At 44.1% G+C, this 13,897-nt stretch overlaps 2 protein-coding genes across 2 annotated transcripts in view; one reads left to right on the forward strand and one right to left on the reverse strand.

Annotated features, from left to right (window-relative positions):
* PLEK (pleckstrin) overlaps window positions 1-13,897 on the forward strand; it is a 62,416-nt gene that overhangs the window by 20,408 nt on the left and 28,111 nt on the right. The window lies entirely within an intron of this gene.
* On the reverse strand, window positions 5,152-13,743 carry CNRIP1 (cannabinoid receptor interacting protein 1). The gene is made up of 3 exons (XM_030021885.2): window positions 13,390-13,743; window positions 12,538-12,682; window positions 5,152-6,609 (listed from the first exon to the last, which is right to left on the reverse strand). Exons 1-3 carry the CDS (start codon window positions 13,566-13,568, stop codon window positions 6,445-6,447), a joined length of 489 nt encoding a protein of 162 aa, XP_029877745.1. The 5' UTR covers window positions 13,569-13,743; the 3' UTR covers window positions 5,152-6,444.

Consider the following 13,897-nt stretch of genomic DNA (forward strand, 5'->3'; position numbering starts at 1 on the left):
ATACAGTTAATTAAAAACAAAAACAAAACAAAAAAGTACCAACTTTAGTCTATATATTCTGTACATAGAATTGGCCAGGGCTTGTTCTCCACAATAAGTCTGAAATGTGGAAGTACGTTAGGTGGATCTGTTGGCATAGCAACTTAGACTGAGCAGAAGAGTGCCATCATAGTCAGAAAATAGTATGTGTTGTTATATTATTGCATGCCTCTGCCACTTCTCTGTAGACAAGACCCTCACATTAAACTCATAATGATTCAGTTCAAGCTTCCGAGAACATTTGGTCCTTGTAGCACATACACTGTAGCTTAATGCAGATATCACTGACGACGTTACCACAGTCACTCCCGTAACAGCAGGATGGCACCTAACTTTACAGTTACCATGCTGAGAATGGGCAGAAGGTCCATCTTACCTCCAACACAGTTGTATGGTTCTTGCCTTCATCATCATCAGCTAACAGTTTATTATTGCTTCTCTGAGGATTGTTCAAAGGCTGCAGAAGTTACTGGATGGGATACCAGCCTGTTCCTTGCTATTTGGGGTAAAGGGAGTAGGCGTGTCTGTTCTCTCAGAGAGGGAAACAAAGGCATTATGGATAGCATATGAAGCACTCATACATGGTAGCGTTGAGACTCAAGTTTGTCCAAATGACAAAAACCAGAATATCAAAGCCTTACACTTGGTCAATGCAGATGTGCCATTATGAATTATTTTTTTAATTTCAGATTTTTGGCAACAATGTTGATGGAAAAGCTGTCATTGCTTTTAAGCCTTGTCTCCAACAGAGATCTGTTTGTATCTATGTACTCATACCTGAGTGGTGCAACTCACTGCAGCTCATGGCTTAGACAAGTGTACTCTTTGCTGGGTAAAAAACTGGCTGGGTGGACAAGCCCAGAGTGTTGTGGTGAATAGAGTTAAATCCAGTTGGTGGCGGGTCACAAGTGGTGTTCCCCAGGGCTCAGTATTGGGGCCAGTTCTGTTTAGTATCTTTATTAATGATCTGGACGAGGGGATCAAGTGCACCCTCAGTAAGTTTGCAGACAACACCACGTTGGGAGAGAGGGTTGATCTGCTCAAGGGTAGGAAGGCTCTACAGAGAGATCTGGACAGGCTGGATCGATGGGCCAAGGCCAGTTGTATGAGGTTCAACAAGGCTAAGTGCCGCGTCCTGCACTTGGGTCACAACAACCCCATGCAGCGCTACAGGCTTGGGGAAGAGTGGCTGGAAAGCTGCCTGGCAGAAAAAGACCTGGGGGTGCTGGTTGACAGCCGGCTGAATATGAGCCAGGAGTGTGCCCAGGTGGCCAAGAAGGCCAATGGCATCCTGGCCTGCATCAGAAATAGTGTGGCCAGCAGGAGCAGGGAGGTGATTGTTCCCCTGTACTCAGCACTGGCGAGGCCGTACCTAGAGTACTGTGTTCAGTTTTGGGGCCCTCCCTACAGGAAAGACATTGAGGTGCTAGAGTGTGTCCAGAGAAGGGCAACCAAGTTGGGGAGGGGCCTGGAGCATCAGTCTTACGAGGAGCAGCTGAGGGAACTGGGGCTGTTTAGTCTGGAGAAAAGGAGGCTGAGGGGAGACCTTATCGCTCTCTACAACTACCTGAAAGGAGGCTGTAGTGAGGTGGGTGCTGGTCTCTTCCATCAGGTGGCTGGAGATAGGACAAGAGGAAGTGGCCTCAAGTTGCGGCAGGGGAGGTTTAGATTGGACATTAGGAAAAATTTCTTTACTGGAAGGGTTGTCAGGCATTGGAACAGGCTGCCCAGGGAAGTGGTGGAGTCACCATCCCTGGAGATATTCAAAAAGTGCATAGACAAGGCACTTCAGGACATGGTTTAGTGGTCATGATTGATGGTTGGACTTGATGATCTTAAAGGTCTTTTCCAACCTAAATGATTCTATGATTCTATCTTATTATACAGAGAAATTCAGTGAGTGTTAGTGCACCGTGGAAACAATCTGTGTAGTTTTCTTGAGTTCTCCATCACTGTAATGGCAGATGCTGCAGGACCTCCACCACTGACCATCAGCAGTGCTTTCTACGGTCTGGCTTCTTTATTTTTTTGGCAGCTGGTCATTTTCTTATTCATAGCTGGGATACAGTTGGAATCCCTGTGAATTTCTTCTGCGGGAAGAGGCAGAGAAGGTTATATGAGTACACAGAACTAAGCTGTGTTGAATAGTAAGAGAAATAATCAACAACTTTGAGGGAGGAACAGAGAAAATGATGCAGAGAGGACTGATTTGGCTTTTCCTGGGTTGATGCAGCCTTGTTTTGCTCAGGCTGAAAGCCAGGGCTCAAAGGGATTTGAAGCCTTAAATGCTCGTCTCAGGGAGAGGGTAAAAGGAAGCAGTCCAAGGAATGCTGGCGAAAGCTGCCAAGCATGCAGCAGGGAAGGCCCGTGGGCAGGAGTGCCTGTCTCTCCTAGCCAAAGATCTGGATTAGCTGCACTAAGGGGACTTTCCAATCACCACTTGTGAGCTTTGTAGAGCTAAGGGAAAACATGAATGTTGTAAGACTGATTATACTGCTGCTTTGTGTTTCAGGGTTGACACAGCTATTAAGGCAATGCTCAATGCTTTGAATTCTGAAAGCCACAGCACTTGTTTCAGATCTCAAAAAGAGGTTAGCATTCACAATGTGCCACATCCTTATTTAATCAAAGCTTTATATGGTGACTTTAGAAGAATAGAACTGTTCAACATAGCACATGCATCAAAATTTTACATAGCAAGTGAGGCAGGTACTCCTAACCAAATGGAAACCAACCTCTGCTAGCATGTAAAAGCCTTGTATTACAAAACTTACAGCTTTATTGTACAGAAGTTCTGTTCATGTCTTTTATAGGAAGAATGTAATAAATGAGGTTTTCTGATACTCTGCTAGTCTGGATCAGTAAGGGTCACTCTGCATCTGCAAACCGATGGACAGAGCCTCAGCTGAAGCCAGTGAAACCCCCCTAACTTGTGTTAGTAGGGCACAGAGACTTTAGCAGTATTATTTCTTTTTCAGGTAGTCAGATGGTAGGAAATACCAAAGCCTGTAGGAGCTGTGCTAAACACAAAGCCCTGTTCAAACTAATGATCTAATGCAAGCCCTATGCAGGATCGCAACTGTAATAATCATGACTAAACTTGCTTTTGGATCCTTTTACTCAGTAGTCTGAAAGTGCTAACTGCTACCTAAATATAGGTGAAAAAGTGACTCTGAAAGATTCAGTATGTTTGTTTCAGTCTTTCTTATGAAAAGAAAAGCTGGACACTTCATGAGAAAAATCCTGAAGTCTCATGTATAAAACCTTCAGATATGAGTGCTTTGTGGTTTCTCTATCCCAGCTGAAACCAGGACAAGGTGGATTGATGCATTGTCAGCATTTTCTGACATTGTAATGGATAAAAAATGAATATAAGCTTAGATTATTGTGCCCTGTTCTGAATTTTGGAGTTCTGTACAAAAAAGGCAATACTAATTAGAAAAAGCTGTGTAAAGAACAAATTTGGCTGGAGATTAAATGCTGCTGATTGAATAATGCATCAAACTGTCACAGCAACAATTTTTTAGTGACTCAAGCTTTATGAATATTTACCAGAGTTGTCCTGGATGAAAGAAATTAAAAATATTACTTTTCAGGGAACTGCTAAAGTCTTGGGTCTCCTTTACTGAAGCAAATGTTAGCATTGTTAGCAAAGCGCTTGTTGAGCAAGGGGAAATTGATGGGACTATTTTGCTTTACATGTGCAGAGTATCAGTGCTGGTGGTATGGGTACTCAACAAACACAACGTGAATAATCTTCTATTTAGGAATAATGCAAGGCCATCAAGCTGCATTTCTGTATGCTTAAACCTCATCTAGGGGAGAAGGATATAACAGCTGATAAACACCATTTACACCTTCCCCAAGATCAGCTGTTAACCAGTCCTCATCCTTTTTATCACTGCTACTGTCTGTAAAAGGGGTGCTGCAATCCTGGGCAGCAATGTTCAGTCTCAGGGTATGGGGCCTGCAAGATACAAGTCTGGCTGTTTTCTCCTTCCTTTTAAAAGCAACTCACTCCATCTGCAGCCTGTTTCTTGGCCGCCCTCTGAACTGATTGCTACAGGACTTGCTAGGATGTAAGAAAAGAGCTGCCCTATTTGGCATTAATATGGGCATGAGTATTTACCTTGGGAAGGGTGTGCTTCCAGCTAGCTGAGAGTAACAGCCCTCCTGTGCCAGGATAGGCTAGATTTATTCATTGTAACATTTCTTAAATGCTCGAAGCTAGGACATTGTGGGCCAAGGATTTCGTAGAAGCTGAAGTCAAAGTGAAGGTATGTCTTACACATTTTAATTTTACTAGGACAGAAGTTTCTCTGTTAATTTATGTATCATACATATTTCTTGCTGATGTGCTTTCAGTTCATATGTACAAACAAAATAAACCAAAGTATGCCAATTGTTGTAGAATAAGATTGCTTTCTAGTAGTGCACAGATAGAACTGGTTGACAGCTGGAAGTTCAGTATCATTGAAGCCTGTTACCTGGAAACTTCTGCTAAAGTGCTGGCAATAACACTTCTGTCTGAAGTACAGATTACATTTGAATTTGCTCAGTTCAGTTTTTTTCATTTTGAAGAATTCTTTCTGTAGTCTAGGAAAAGTCTAGGAAAGAAGTTAATGCAGAAGATTATTTCTAGAATTTAATCGGAGTGAAATTTGCCTGTGTAATATTGCCTCAGAGTAGAGATGCAGCTGGCTAGCTTATCGTTCCAGTGCTGTATTACATCAGTGCTACTGTCAGGCTCTTTTGTCTGCAGAAATCTGCACACAGTCAAGCTTTTTGATTAATAATTCAACAGAAGCAAATATTTTGTTGGTATTTCACTTCTGTCCTAAATCTCTACTTTCCACGCTATGTTAGTAGAACAAAATGCAGTTGAATTTTATCAATAAGCTCTACTGAGTGTTATCCCATTAACTGTCTGCATTCTAGCACATTGGATCTGTATTGCCTAGAAACAGTAGCTTTGGGTAAAGAACATGAGGTACTTTGGACTGGATTCTCAGAACGCACTGACTTTGTCCCCTCTGCTGTCTGACTTTCTAAAACCACTGCCTTTTTGGATACAGTATTTTCAACTTATTTAGATGGCCATACTAGAGAAGAAATTGTTTAAGTCCTTTATTACAAAGATCAAAAGTAATGGTTACCATTTACATACACAATTTACAAATTATTCACAAAAGGAATAACAGATACGCAAGAACTGACAGCTTACTTCAGCCCAAGTTGGGGATGGGACAGTGTATTTGTTTCCCTGCTTTATTTACTGAAAGAAAAGATGTATTTGCTTTTCATTGTCTTTATGTGTTAAACACTGGTCTAGTGTTTATGTAGCACCTTTAGTCATAACCATGCAAATGCTTACATGCTTATCTTTATTTGAAAGAGTGCAATGCATGTATAAACATGCACTGGGATCTGTACTCTCTTCATATTGCTGACTGTTGGTCAAATTCTGTTGATTTTGATACAATATAGTGGTCAGGCTTGAAAAAGTTGATTTGTAGGATATTACTGATTTGAGCAATGTGTCATTAAAACAAAAATCAGAACTCTTACTCTAAGAACTAAATTAAGTATGGTTGCTATGTCTTTAAAGAATACTATATGATCTTAAGATAGATATTAGCCATGTTGTTAAATGTCTTTGATATAACTGATCTATTGCTTTTCCTTTATTCAGGTTAGCATGTTTTATACTGTCTCCTAAAGCTATTTCAGAGACTGGGAAACTTAACAACAAAGAATCCTATTTGAGAGATTTGGTAAATTAGCAAACCTTTCACAGAATATCTTACAGCACTTAACAAACAGGAGAATGAGTTTCCAAATCCCCTGGTATGAAAGCACAATATCAACAGTGCAGTAGCTGCCATTTAGCTAAACCTACAAATATCCATAATTTGCACTTTTTGCTGTCCGCTGGGATGACATGTATGACAAAATGCTTGGAGGAGCAAGCACACCAATTTAGGAGCAAACACAAATATAAATACAGAAATCACCAATGTGATGTTGCATCCAAATTCTAAGCAAAAAAGCAAAACACTTCACAAAAGTTGTTACATCTAGTGGAACTGTTTAGTGGGAATAATCCAAATACTTACAACAGTATTATGATGGTATGACTTTCTACCCAGCTATCAAATATTCTTTACTATGATCTTTTCAGTATTCTCACGGTGACAGATAAAGAATGTTGCAGATGCCATGGTAAACTTAAAATACAGTAACAGGCGAAGATTTTAGTGGCACCACCTGTATATACAACATAGTTGTTGCAACCTTATGGAACAAAGCAATGGTACAGTATGCCTTTGTTAAGGCTTCTTGCTGGTTTAAAAAGGTAGATTTTTCTTTAGGGAGATTGTCCAGCAGTATTGGTTTTGCATCTCTTCAATGGAAGGTCTCTTTATTGATCCACATAAGACTGCGCGTTTCATTTGGTTTGCATTCGTACTCAATACTGCCAAAACTGTTTCCCCATTGGCAATGATCCCGTTTGTGGTAGTTGTAGAATTTGACTTGCCAGACTGTTTCAAAAACGCCAATGTCGTTAAACTGCGAGGAAGAGGCAATATCAGTGTTAGTGAGCTGATTATTTTGTTGATTTCTGTATCTTAATGAGAAACAACACTCTTATGAAACTATGGAACATAAACCAGCTGATATAAGGGTCATTGTTCCTCAAGTCAACAAATCAAAGATCTGTAAAGCCTGCTCTAGCAGTCATGTTTTATATATGCCTAAGCATAAAAGACTTTATGAAGGATCAGATTCTCCATGTACTGTCCTCTTGCACTTTTATCTGGGAAAGGCAAGGGAGTAAAAATGTTCAAGTTCCCATATGGATAAATGTTACTAACAGCAAGACTCAAAGCTGTAATCCTTCCTAAGATGACACATCAGTAGTTGGCCCAATGATCTCAAAGTGGCTTGTATGTACTGTAGATCATGTAGCAGTGATCTGTAGTGATACAGGCCATCACTTCACCTTTATACCATACCTAGAGGCTGCAGTTAGGATTGGGAAGATTTTTTTTTCTTTTGCTCAATCTGAAATCTTTAACATCCCTGTATTTTGTAGCCTTGTGTTTACAGTGTCTTGACTGAGACATGCTGCTATTAGACCACCTACTCCTTTCCTGGGATTCTGTTCCATGTTTTACATGAAACTTAAGCAAAAGAAGTTCTTTGTGCATTTCTGTAATTGCTAGTTGTACTGTGATAGTGCAGCTTTTCAAACAGATATGAGTAACAGAATGTATTGGTTTTGCTGGCAAGGTTTTGGTAGCGGGGGGGGTTACAGGGGTGGCTTCTGTAAGAAGTTGCTGGAAGTTTCCCCTGTGTTCGAGAGAGAGCCAATACCAGCCGGCTCTAAGATGGACCTGCCGCCGGCCAAGGCCGAGCCAATCAGCGATAGTGGTAACGCCTCTGTGATAACATTTTTAAGAAGGAAAAAAAGTTGGGACAGGCAGATTCGGCAGCCGGAGAGAGGAGTGAGAACATGTAAGAGAAACAACTCTGCGGACACCAAGGTCAGTGAAGAAGGAGGGGGAGGAGATGCTCCAGGCGCCGGAGCAGAGATTCCCCTGCGGCCCGTGGTGAAGACCATGGTGAGGCAGGCTGTCCCCCTGCAGTCCATGGAGGTCCACGGTGGAGCAGATATCCACCTGTAGCCCGTGGAGGACCCCACGCCGGAGCAGGTGGGTTTCCCGAAGGAGGCTGTGACACCGTGGGAACCCTGCGCTGGAGCAGGTTCCTGGCAGGACCTGCGGATCTGTGGAGAGAGGAGCCCACGGAGCAGGTTTTCTGGCAGGACTTGTGACCCCGTGGGGGACCCACGCTGGAGCAGTCTGTGCCTGAAGGACTGCACACCGTGGAAAGGACCCATGCTGGAGCAGTTCGTGAAGAACTGCAGCCCGTGGGAAGGGCCCACGTTGGAGAAGTTCGTGGAGGACTGTCTCCCGTGGGTGGGACCCCACGTTGGAGCAGGGAAGAGTGTGATGAGTCCTCCCCCTGAGGAGGATGAAGCGGCAGAAAACAACGTGTGATGAACTGACCGTAAACCCCATCCCCGTCCCCCTGTGCCGCTGGGGGGGGTTGGTAAAGAAGCCGGGAGTGAAGTTGTGCCCGGGAAGAAGGGAGGGGTGGAGGGAAGGTGTTCTGAGATTCGGTTTTATTTCTCATTACCCTACTCTGGTTGATTTGTAATAAAGTGAGTTAATTTCCCTAAGTTGAGTCTGTTTTGCCCGTGACGGTAAGTGATGAGTGATATCTCTCCTGTCCTTATCTCGACCCACAAGCTCTTTGTTATATTTTCTCTCCCCTGTCCAGCTGAGGAGGGGGAGTGATAGAACGGCTTTGGTGGGCACCTGGCAATCAGCCAGGGTCAACCCATCACACAGAAGCTAGGAAGGAGATAATCAGTGTGTTTAGCAGATAAGTGTCTAATACAGTGAAGGAGTAGCGAGAGATTGACTGTAAGTTGTCTGATTGTGCTTGCAACTTTGAAGTGAATGAGACTATGGCTATAGTAAGTTCTGTAGAATAAAATAAAATCTCCTTTTTTTTTTTTTTTTAGCCACTGCTATACACGCTTACAACATCAGAAAAACCTTATGAGTGAGGCTTTCAAGGACAGATTATGATTTCAATTATAATGGTGATGTAAAATTTGAGTTCCTGTGCCTTGAGACCTTGCAGAGAATCTGAAGTGTGGGTGTGAAGCCTGTATGTGTTGCTGTTGGTCCCAGTAGTATGGCTTGTTGATTGTGTTATGTTGTTAGAAGATACTAGATAGTGGATTCAGTGCTACTGAACAGCACTGTTCTTCAATGTTTTTTCCTTTTAAATATTTCCATCACTCACTTTAATGACAGCTTCTTCACTTGACTGTTTTCCATTCCCATCATGTGCCTGTGAGCTGACTTTTGATCATCTGCCTATTATAACCACACTTGCAAAGTCCATATGAAAGCCCTTCCTGACTCTTCTTGAGTTGCAAGCAGAGCCTTCTTGTATCCAGTTTTCTCAGGACATGTTTGTTTGTTTGTTTGTTTGTTTTTAATTCAAGATGCAGTTTGTAAGCTGCTGCTGCATAATGGACGTTGCTCTAAACCTTCCCCCAGCCTACTGTGGTAACTTAAATTTAGCTTTGACAACAGCAGGAGTTGCTGTGTGCTGTTAGTGGAAGGTTTTTATTTGGCTCCAGTTCCAAGTGTTACATTAAAGGAGTAGCTGAAATATTTCTGCTACTTCCTTTGACAAAGAAAGAATCAGATGTACAGGCTATTTTATCTCTCCCAGCAACTAAAACCTTAAATAAGGATTATTATTTTTTTTATTAATCATCTTTGATAGTAATCCTGATATACTCATAATGCAAGATGGTGAAGGTTAAGCACATTGGATATTACTGTGCACAAACCACAAAGAGAAATTTTCAGAAAGGAGCATCAGCCATCCTCAGTGTGGAAACTGAGGAAGAAAAGGCATTACTAATAGCATTTGTAGAAGGTGATATGATACAAGAGCAGCATTTCATTTCATTAATGTATGGAGGATCTGAATTTCACAAGATAGAAGAAGAAAAATTCTATGTTCCTCCAACGACCCAGATTGCTGAGCTACCCTGAGTAGTTTGACTGCTGTGGATTTCCAGGAGAAGGAAAGAATTAATTGTAGAGCTTTTCCAGTACCATGTGCCATGCCCCCCCCCCCCCCCCCCCCCCCTCGCCCAGTACTTAGCAGATGCAGCAGCTCTGTGGCATAATGAGCATTCTGCATCCTCAGACCTCCCCTGAATTCTGATGGCTTGTGCACCTGAATCCTGGCTCCTCCACTGGGGCTGTATATGAGCCTTACTCTTTGTAGGTCAGGCTTAGAAGCCTATTTCCCTGTCTGCTATTCTCTGTCATCCAGTGCTATAGGTGTGAATAGTTATTTAATCGCTCCCTCTGAATTTGCATGCTACGATGATTTAATGGCTATTTATGACTGGGAATAGAGGTCTAGCTTCTTTATTCAATCTTAGTCTAGTCTGACCAAGAATAAAATGAGACCCAAAGAGAGGTTTCTAACTTAATTTACACCATTTGCTAGACAGTTTAGCAGTTTCTGGATAGTGCACATAATTGAGCATTCAGGTAACAGAAATGCATCCTCAGATTCTGGAATTCAGAAATAGGATTGTTGTTTTACATGTATAAACTATGGCTGTAACAGGTCAGATGTCTACTAGCCAGTTAAAGTAGGAGCACAAAGAATTATTTGTTTGAAGTTTTAAAGCAGATGGGAAACAAACTCTTAAGTACCTTTATGGACCTTCTGTCTTTCGGGCATTAGATTGGCAGTATCAGACCAGTTTTTAACCACAGGACTGACCTCACAATCTATTTCTAATGTGAGTTCAGATTTTATGCTGTAAATAGTGTCCTTATCTCCCTAGGATGCATCAGGATCCTGCCTGTTCTAGAAAAGGAAGTGGAGGCAGAAGTTCCTCATAGTTGAAGGAAATGGGAAAATTTAAAGCTGTAAGCAATAAGCCCAGTTTTGAAGATTCAGGAATTAGGTATTAGAAGCAGTTTTGGGACTGTGGTATCTGAGCTTGGTTCCCTAAATCTGTTATGGCTCCATCTAGCTAAGCAGCTAAATGATGAGTTAAACATGTAAATGCCTGTTGAGTTGCCTATATTTAATACTTAAAAGTATCAATTGTGGACATCTGAGTCTGTACTGAAGAACCTATCTATCAAGATCAAATCCTAAAAGGTGTTGAGGACCTACTTAATGCTTGAAAATCATATTAGCTTCATGGTTAGTATCCCAGGATTTGATTTGGTAGAAGCAACTGTTTGGACAAATATTGTGGCTACTTACTCTGATGCTGCAACAAACCATCTTGGAGCTTGTACCTGAAAATCAGACCCTCCTTGCATTTCTGGGAATTACTTCATTTGTGATTTGACTTGGTTTTCTCCATAAGAAAAGATAAACTTTCAGATTTTCAGAGTTCACATCAGTGCTACACTTAAGGGCAAAGGTGGCTATCAAAACAGGGATGCCTTGGTCAAAGCAGCTTTTTTGGGGGGGAGTGCTGCCCTTTTACCTCCTGGTATAAGGACATTGTGAAATATAACTGCAATACTTAACAGTGGCATCCAGCAGCCCTGTTCTGCTGCTTGAGAAGTCATACTGGGTGTTTGGTTTTCCTAGGTGTTAAAAGGAGGTGACTGTATAGAAAAGTGATTAACGTGGACAAATACTTCAGGGTAGTCTTATTAACCTGAGATTATGAAGTGGTAACTGTTAATGTGATGTGGGTCTCCAAAATTAAGTTATGCATGCTGTAATTATTAGAAACTCAAAATGGAGATGTTACAGTTCTTACTCAGAAGGGGATTGCCATGCTAAATGATGATTCCAGAAAAAAATAGTGAAGATAAAGATGAAATCTTGTGTGCAGTGAGCACATGTGAGATAAAAGCTGAAATCTGGTGGGCTTGGCAAGGTCCTAAACATGTATAAGTTGGAACAGACTCTTAAGAGAGTTTCAGATGAAGATAGCTTACTGCCCTGTTTCCCCTTTTTGGTACAGGAAGCATAGAATAAACAGCAGGAATCCCTCACAACTGTAATCAGGAGAGGGGGAAAAAAAAAAAAACCACAAACAACCAAACCAAAGCCAGAACAAAAGAAATCTCGCTTTGCACCCTGAGTGCTGTGGAAATCTGCCTGCTGCTCTTCCAATCTTCTGTCAGCTCTGCTACCTTACAGGCTGGAGCTTTTGTCATCTCACTTTGGGGCCTTGGCATATATACTGATTCTGACTCTTAGAGCTTCTCTTCAAGGTTGGAGTGAGGAGCCACTTGTGTAAGAATTAAGGTTTGTGGATGCAGAGATAATGTGATAATGGAAGCATATGGGGAAAGAAAGGGAGACAACAGCCTGAGGGGGGTGCTGTTCTTATGCATGCTTTCAGCCTCTGGCAGGCCCTCAGGCATCCTGCAGATGACAGGTGGAAGGGGAGAGTAGTCATCTCTTGTGCTTGGGGCATGGTCTGCTCCAAAAAATCTGGCAGTGCTGGCAGACAAAAGGGGAGGTCCCTGTATGCCAAGGGCTTGGGCTTGGATTCCTAGCCAGGGACCTTGGTGGGAGTTGTCTGAAGTCTATAATATGTCCTGCAGAAGAGGCGAGATGTTCGGCTCTCATTTCTTTCTGCTGCAGCATCCCAAAGGGCTTTGCAGGTTCTCTAGAAATCCCCCTACTACTTCCTGGCCCTTGCTGCTCTCTTGGCTTCCCCTTGGGAAGCAGGGCTTGTATTTTCCACCTACGCTCTGACCAGCGGTCTTACTGATGCAAAGCAGAGAGGAGGGCAGCAGCTTGATCAGACTTTGCCCTGGAATATTTCACCTCAAGACCTCTCTGGGAGTCAACCCCCTGCTGCCCTCCCTTGTCTTCCCATGCCAGGCTTGGAGAAACACATACCTGCATGTTGACCTGGATGGGCTGTCTCTCCCCACTCTTGGTATGGGGCACCCCTTCTGTGTCGTAGATCCCTGTGTAAGAGGCCACCTGTGCATCCCTCGATTTCTCTTCCAGTGGGACATTGACGCCCCCAATGCCCATTGTCCTGCAAAGAGACGGGATCCATCCTTTCAGCAGCCCTGCAGGTCCCCTTCCCTAGCAGCTTGAAGCAAGCATGTGGCCTGGCAGCCTCTGTGCTGGGGGATGCTTCAGGGATTTTGGCAGACCTGCAGGTGTTGCTGACTCACTGGGGCTCCTGAAAAATGTCAGGGCTCTGCAGTCACCCAGGGAAGGTGTAGAAAGGAAAGGCAGGAGGGATCTGATGTCGAGTAGCTGGGGAGAGGTTATTCGAATCTCTTCTCCAGGCGTGCCTCTCCATGCAGAGCTGGTTCCCCATGTGCATCCTCCCTAGTCCCAGTCTCTGCTTTGCCATGCTGCAGCGAGGCTTGGGCATGATGCATCTCTGACATGCAGGGCTAGAGGGGTCTTCTCCCTCTACCTCCAGGGCAAACCGTGGGGAAGGAGGGAGAAAAGGAGCTGGGCTTGAAAGAGCTCTGTCAGGAGGTGGGGAGGGAGAGGGAAGGAAGTGACTCCCAAACGTGCCTCTCTTCTGAGCCAGCCGGGCAAAGCACTGGGAACAGTTCGTCAGGGACCTAGAAACGGGGCCACCAAAGCAAAAGGGCGGGGAGGGAGAAATCATGGAAACCCCGTGCTGTCAGCCTGCCAGGAAAAAATATTAAACCTCTAAAAATAAAGCAGCAGGGAAGGGAGGGCCAAGGGAGCCGCCCCGAGCTGGGAGGCTGCTGCACTTACGTGGCCTGGACGGTGCCGGGCCGAAGGGCCACCTCGATCTTGTACTTGGCTCCGGTCAGCAGCTTGATGGTGCGGTTCTGGCCGAAGCGCTGCCCGTCCACCTTGAAATACACCGCCCCGTCGTTGGGCTGGATTTTGAGGGAGACGCTGATTTTCACGAGGCCGGGGATGTCGTCCATCGCTTGTCGCCGGGGGGGGGGGGGGGGCTGCGGGCTCTGCGCTCGTCTCGCCCCCTCCGCGGAAGGCGGCTGGCCGGGAGAGGAGAGCGAGGCTGCGAGGGAGAGGAAGAGGAGGAGGGAGGAGGAAGAGGAGGGGCTGCCGGATCCCAGCCAGCCCAGCCCTTCCCAAAAGCAGCGGATGATATATTTGGTTTTTTCCCTCCCCCTAATCGCGGCACAGCATCTGGGCAGCGGATGTACACACACACACACACACACCCCCCCCACCACCAGGGTTGGGGGACATTTACAGCTGCCCAGATTGCAGCCGGTTTCCAGGCAGTAAATCC

Source organism: Aquila chrysaetos, chromosome 8 (genome assembly GCF_900496995.4).
Source record: "Aquila chrysaetos chrysaetos chromosome 8, bAquChr1.4, whole genome shotgun sequence".
NCBI classification, from domain to species: domain Eukaryota; kingdom Metazoa; phylum Chordata; class Aves; order Accipitriformes; family Accipitridae; genus Aquila; species Aquila chrysaetos.

Bases quoted from the DNA above. Each gene is read 5' to 3' on its own strand.
- CNRIP1 (XM_030021885.2), bottom strand. From the start codon at position 13,568: ATGGACGACATCCCCGGCCTCGTGAAAATCAGCGTCTCCCTCAAAATC. The intron at 12,683-13,389 runs GTAAGTGCAGCA...GTCTCTTTGCAG, and splicing joins CCCGGCACCGTCCAGGCCAC to GACAATGGGCATTGGGGGCG. The intron at 6,610-12,537 runs GTATGTGTTTCT...TCTTCCTCGCAG, and splicing joins CCATCCAGGTCAACATGCAG to TTTAACGACATTGGCGTTTT.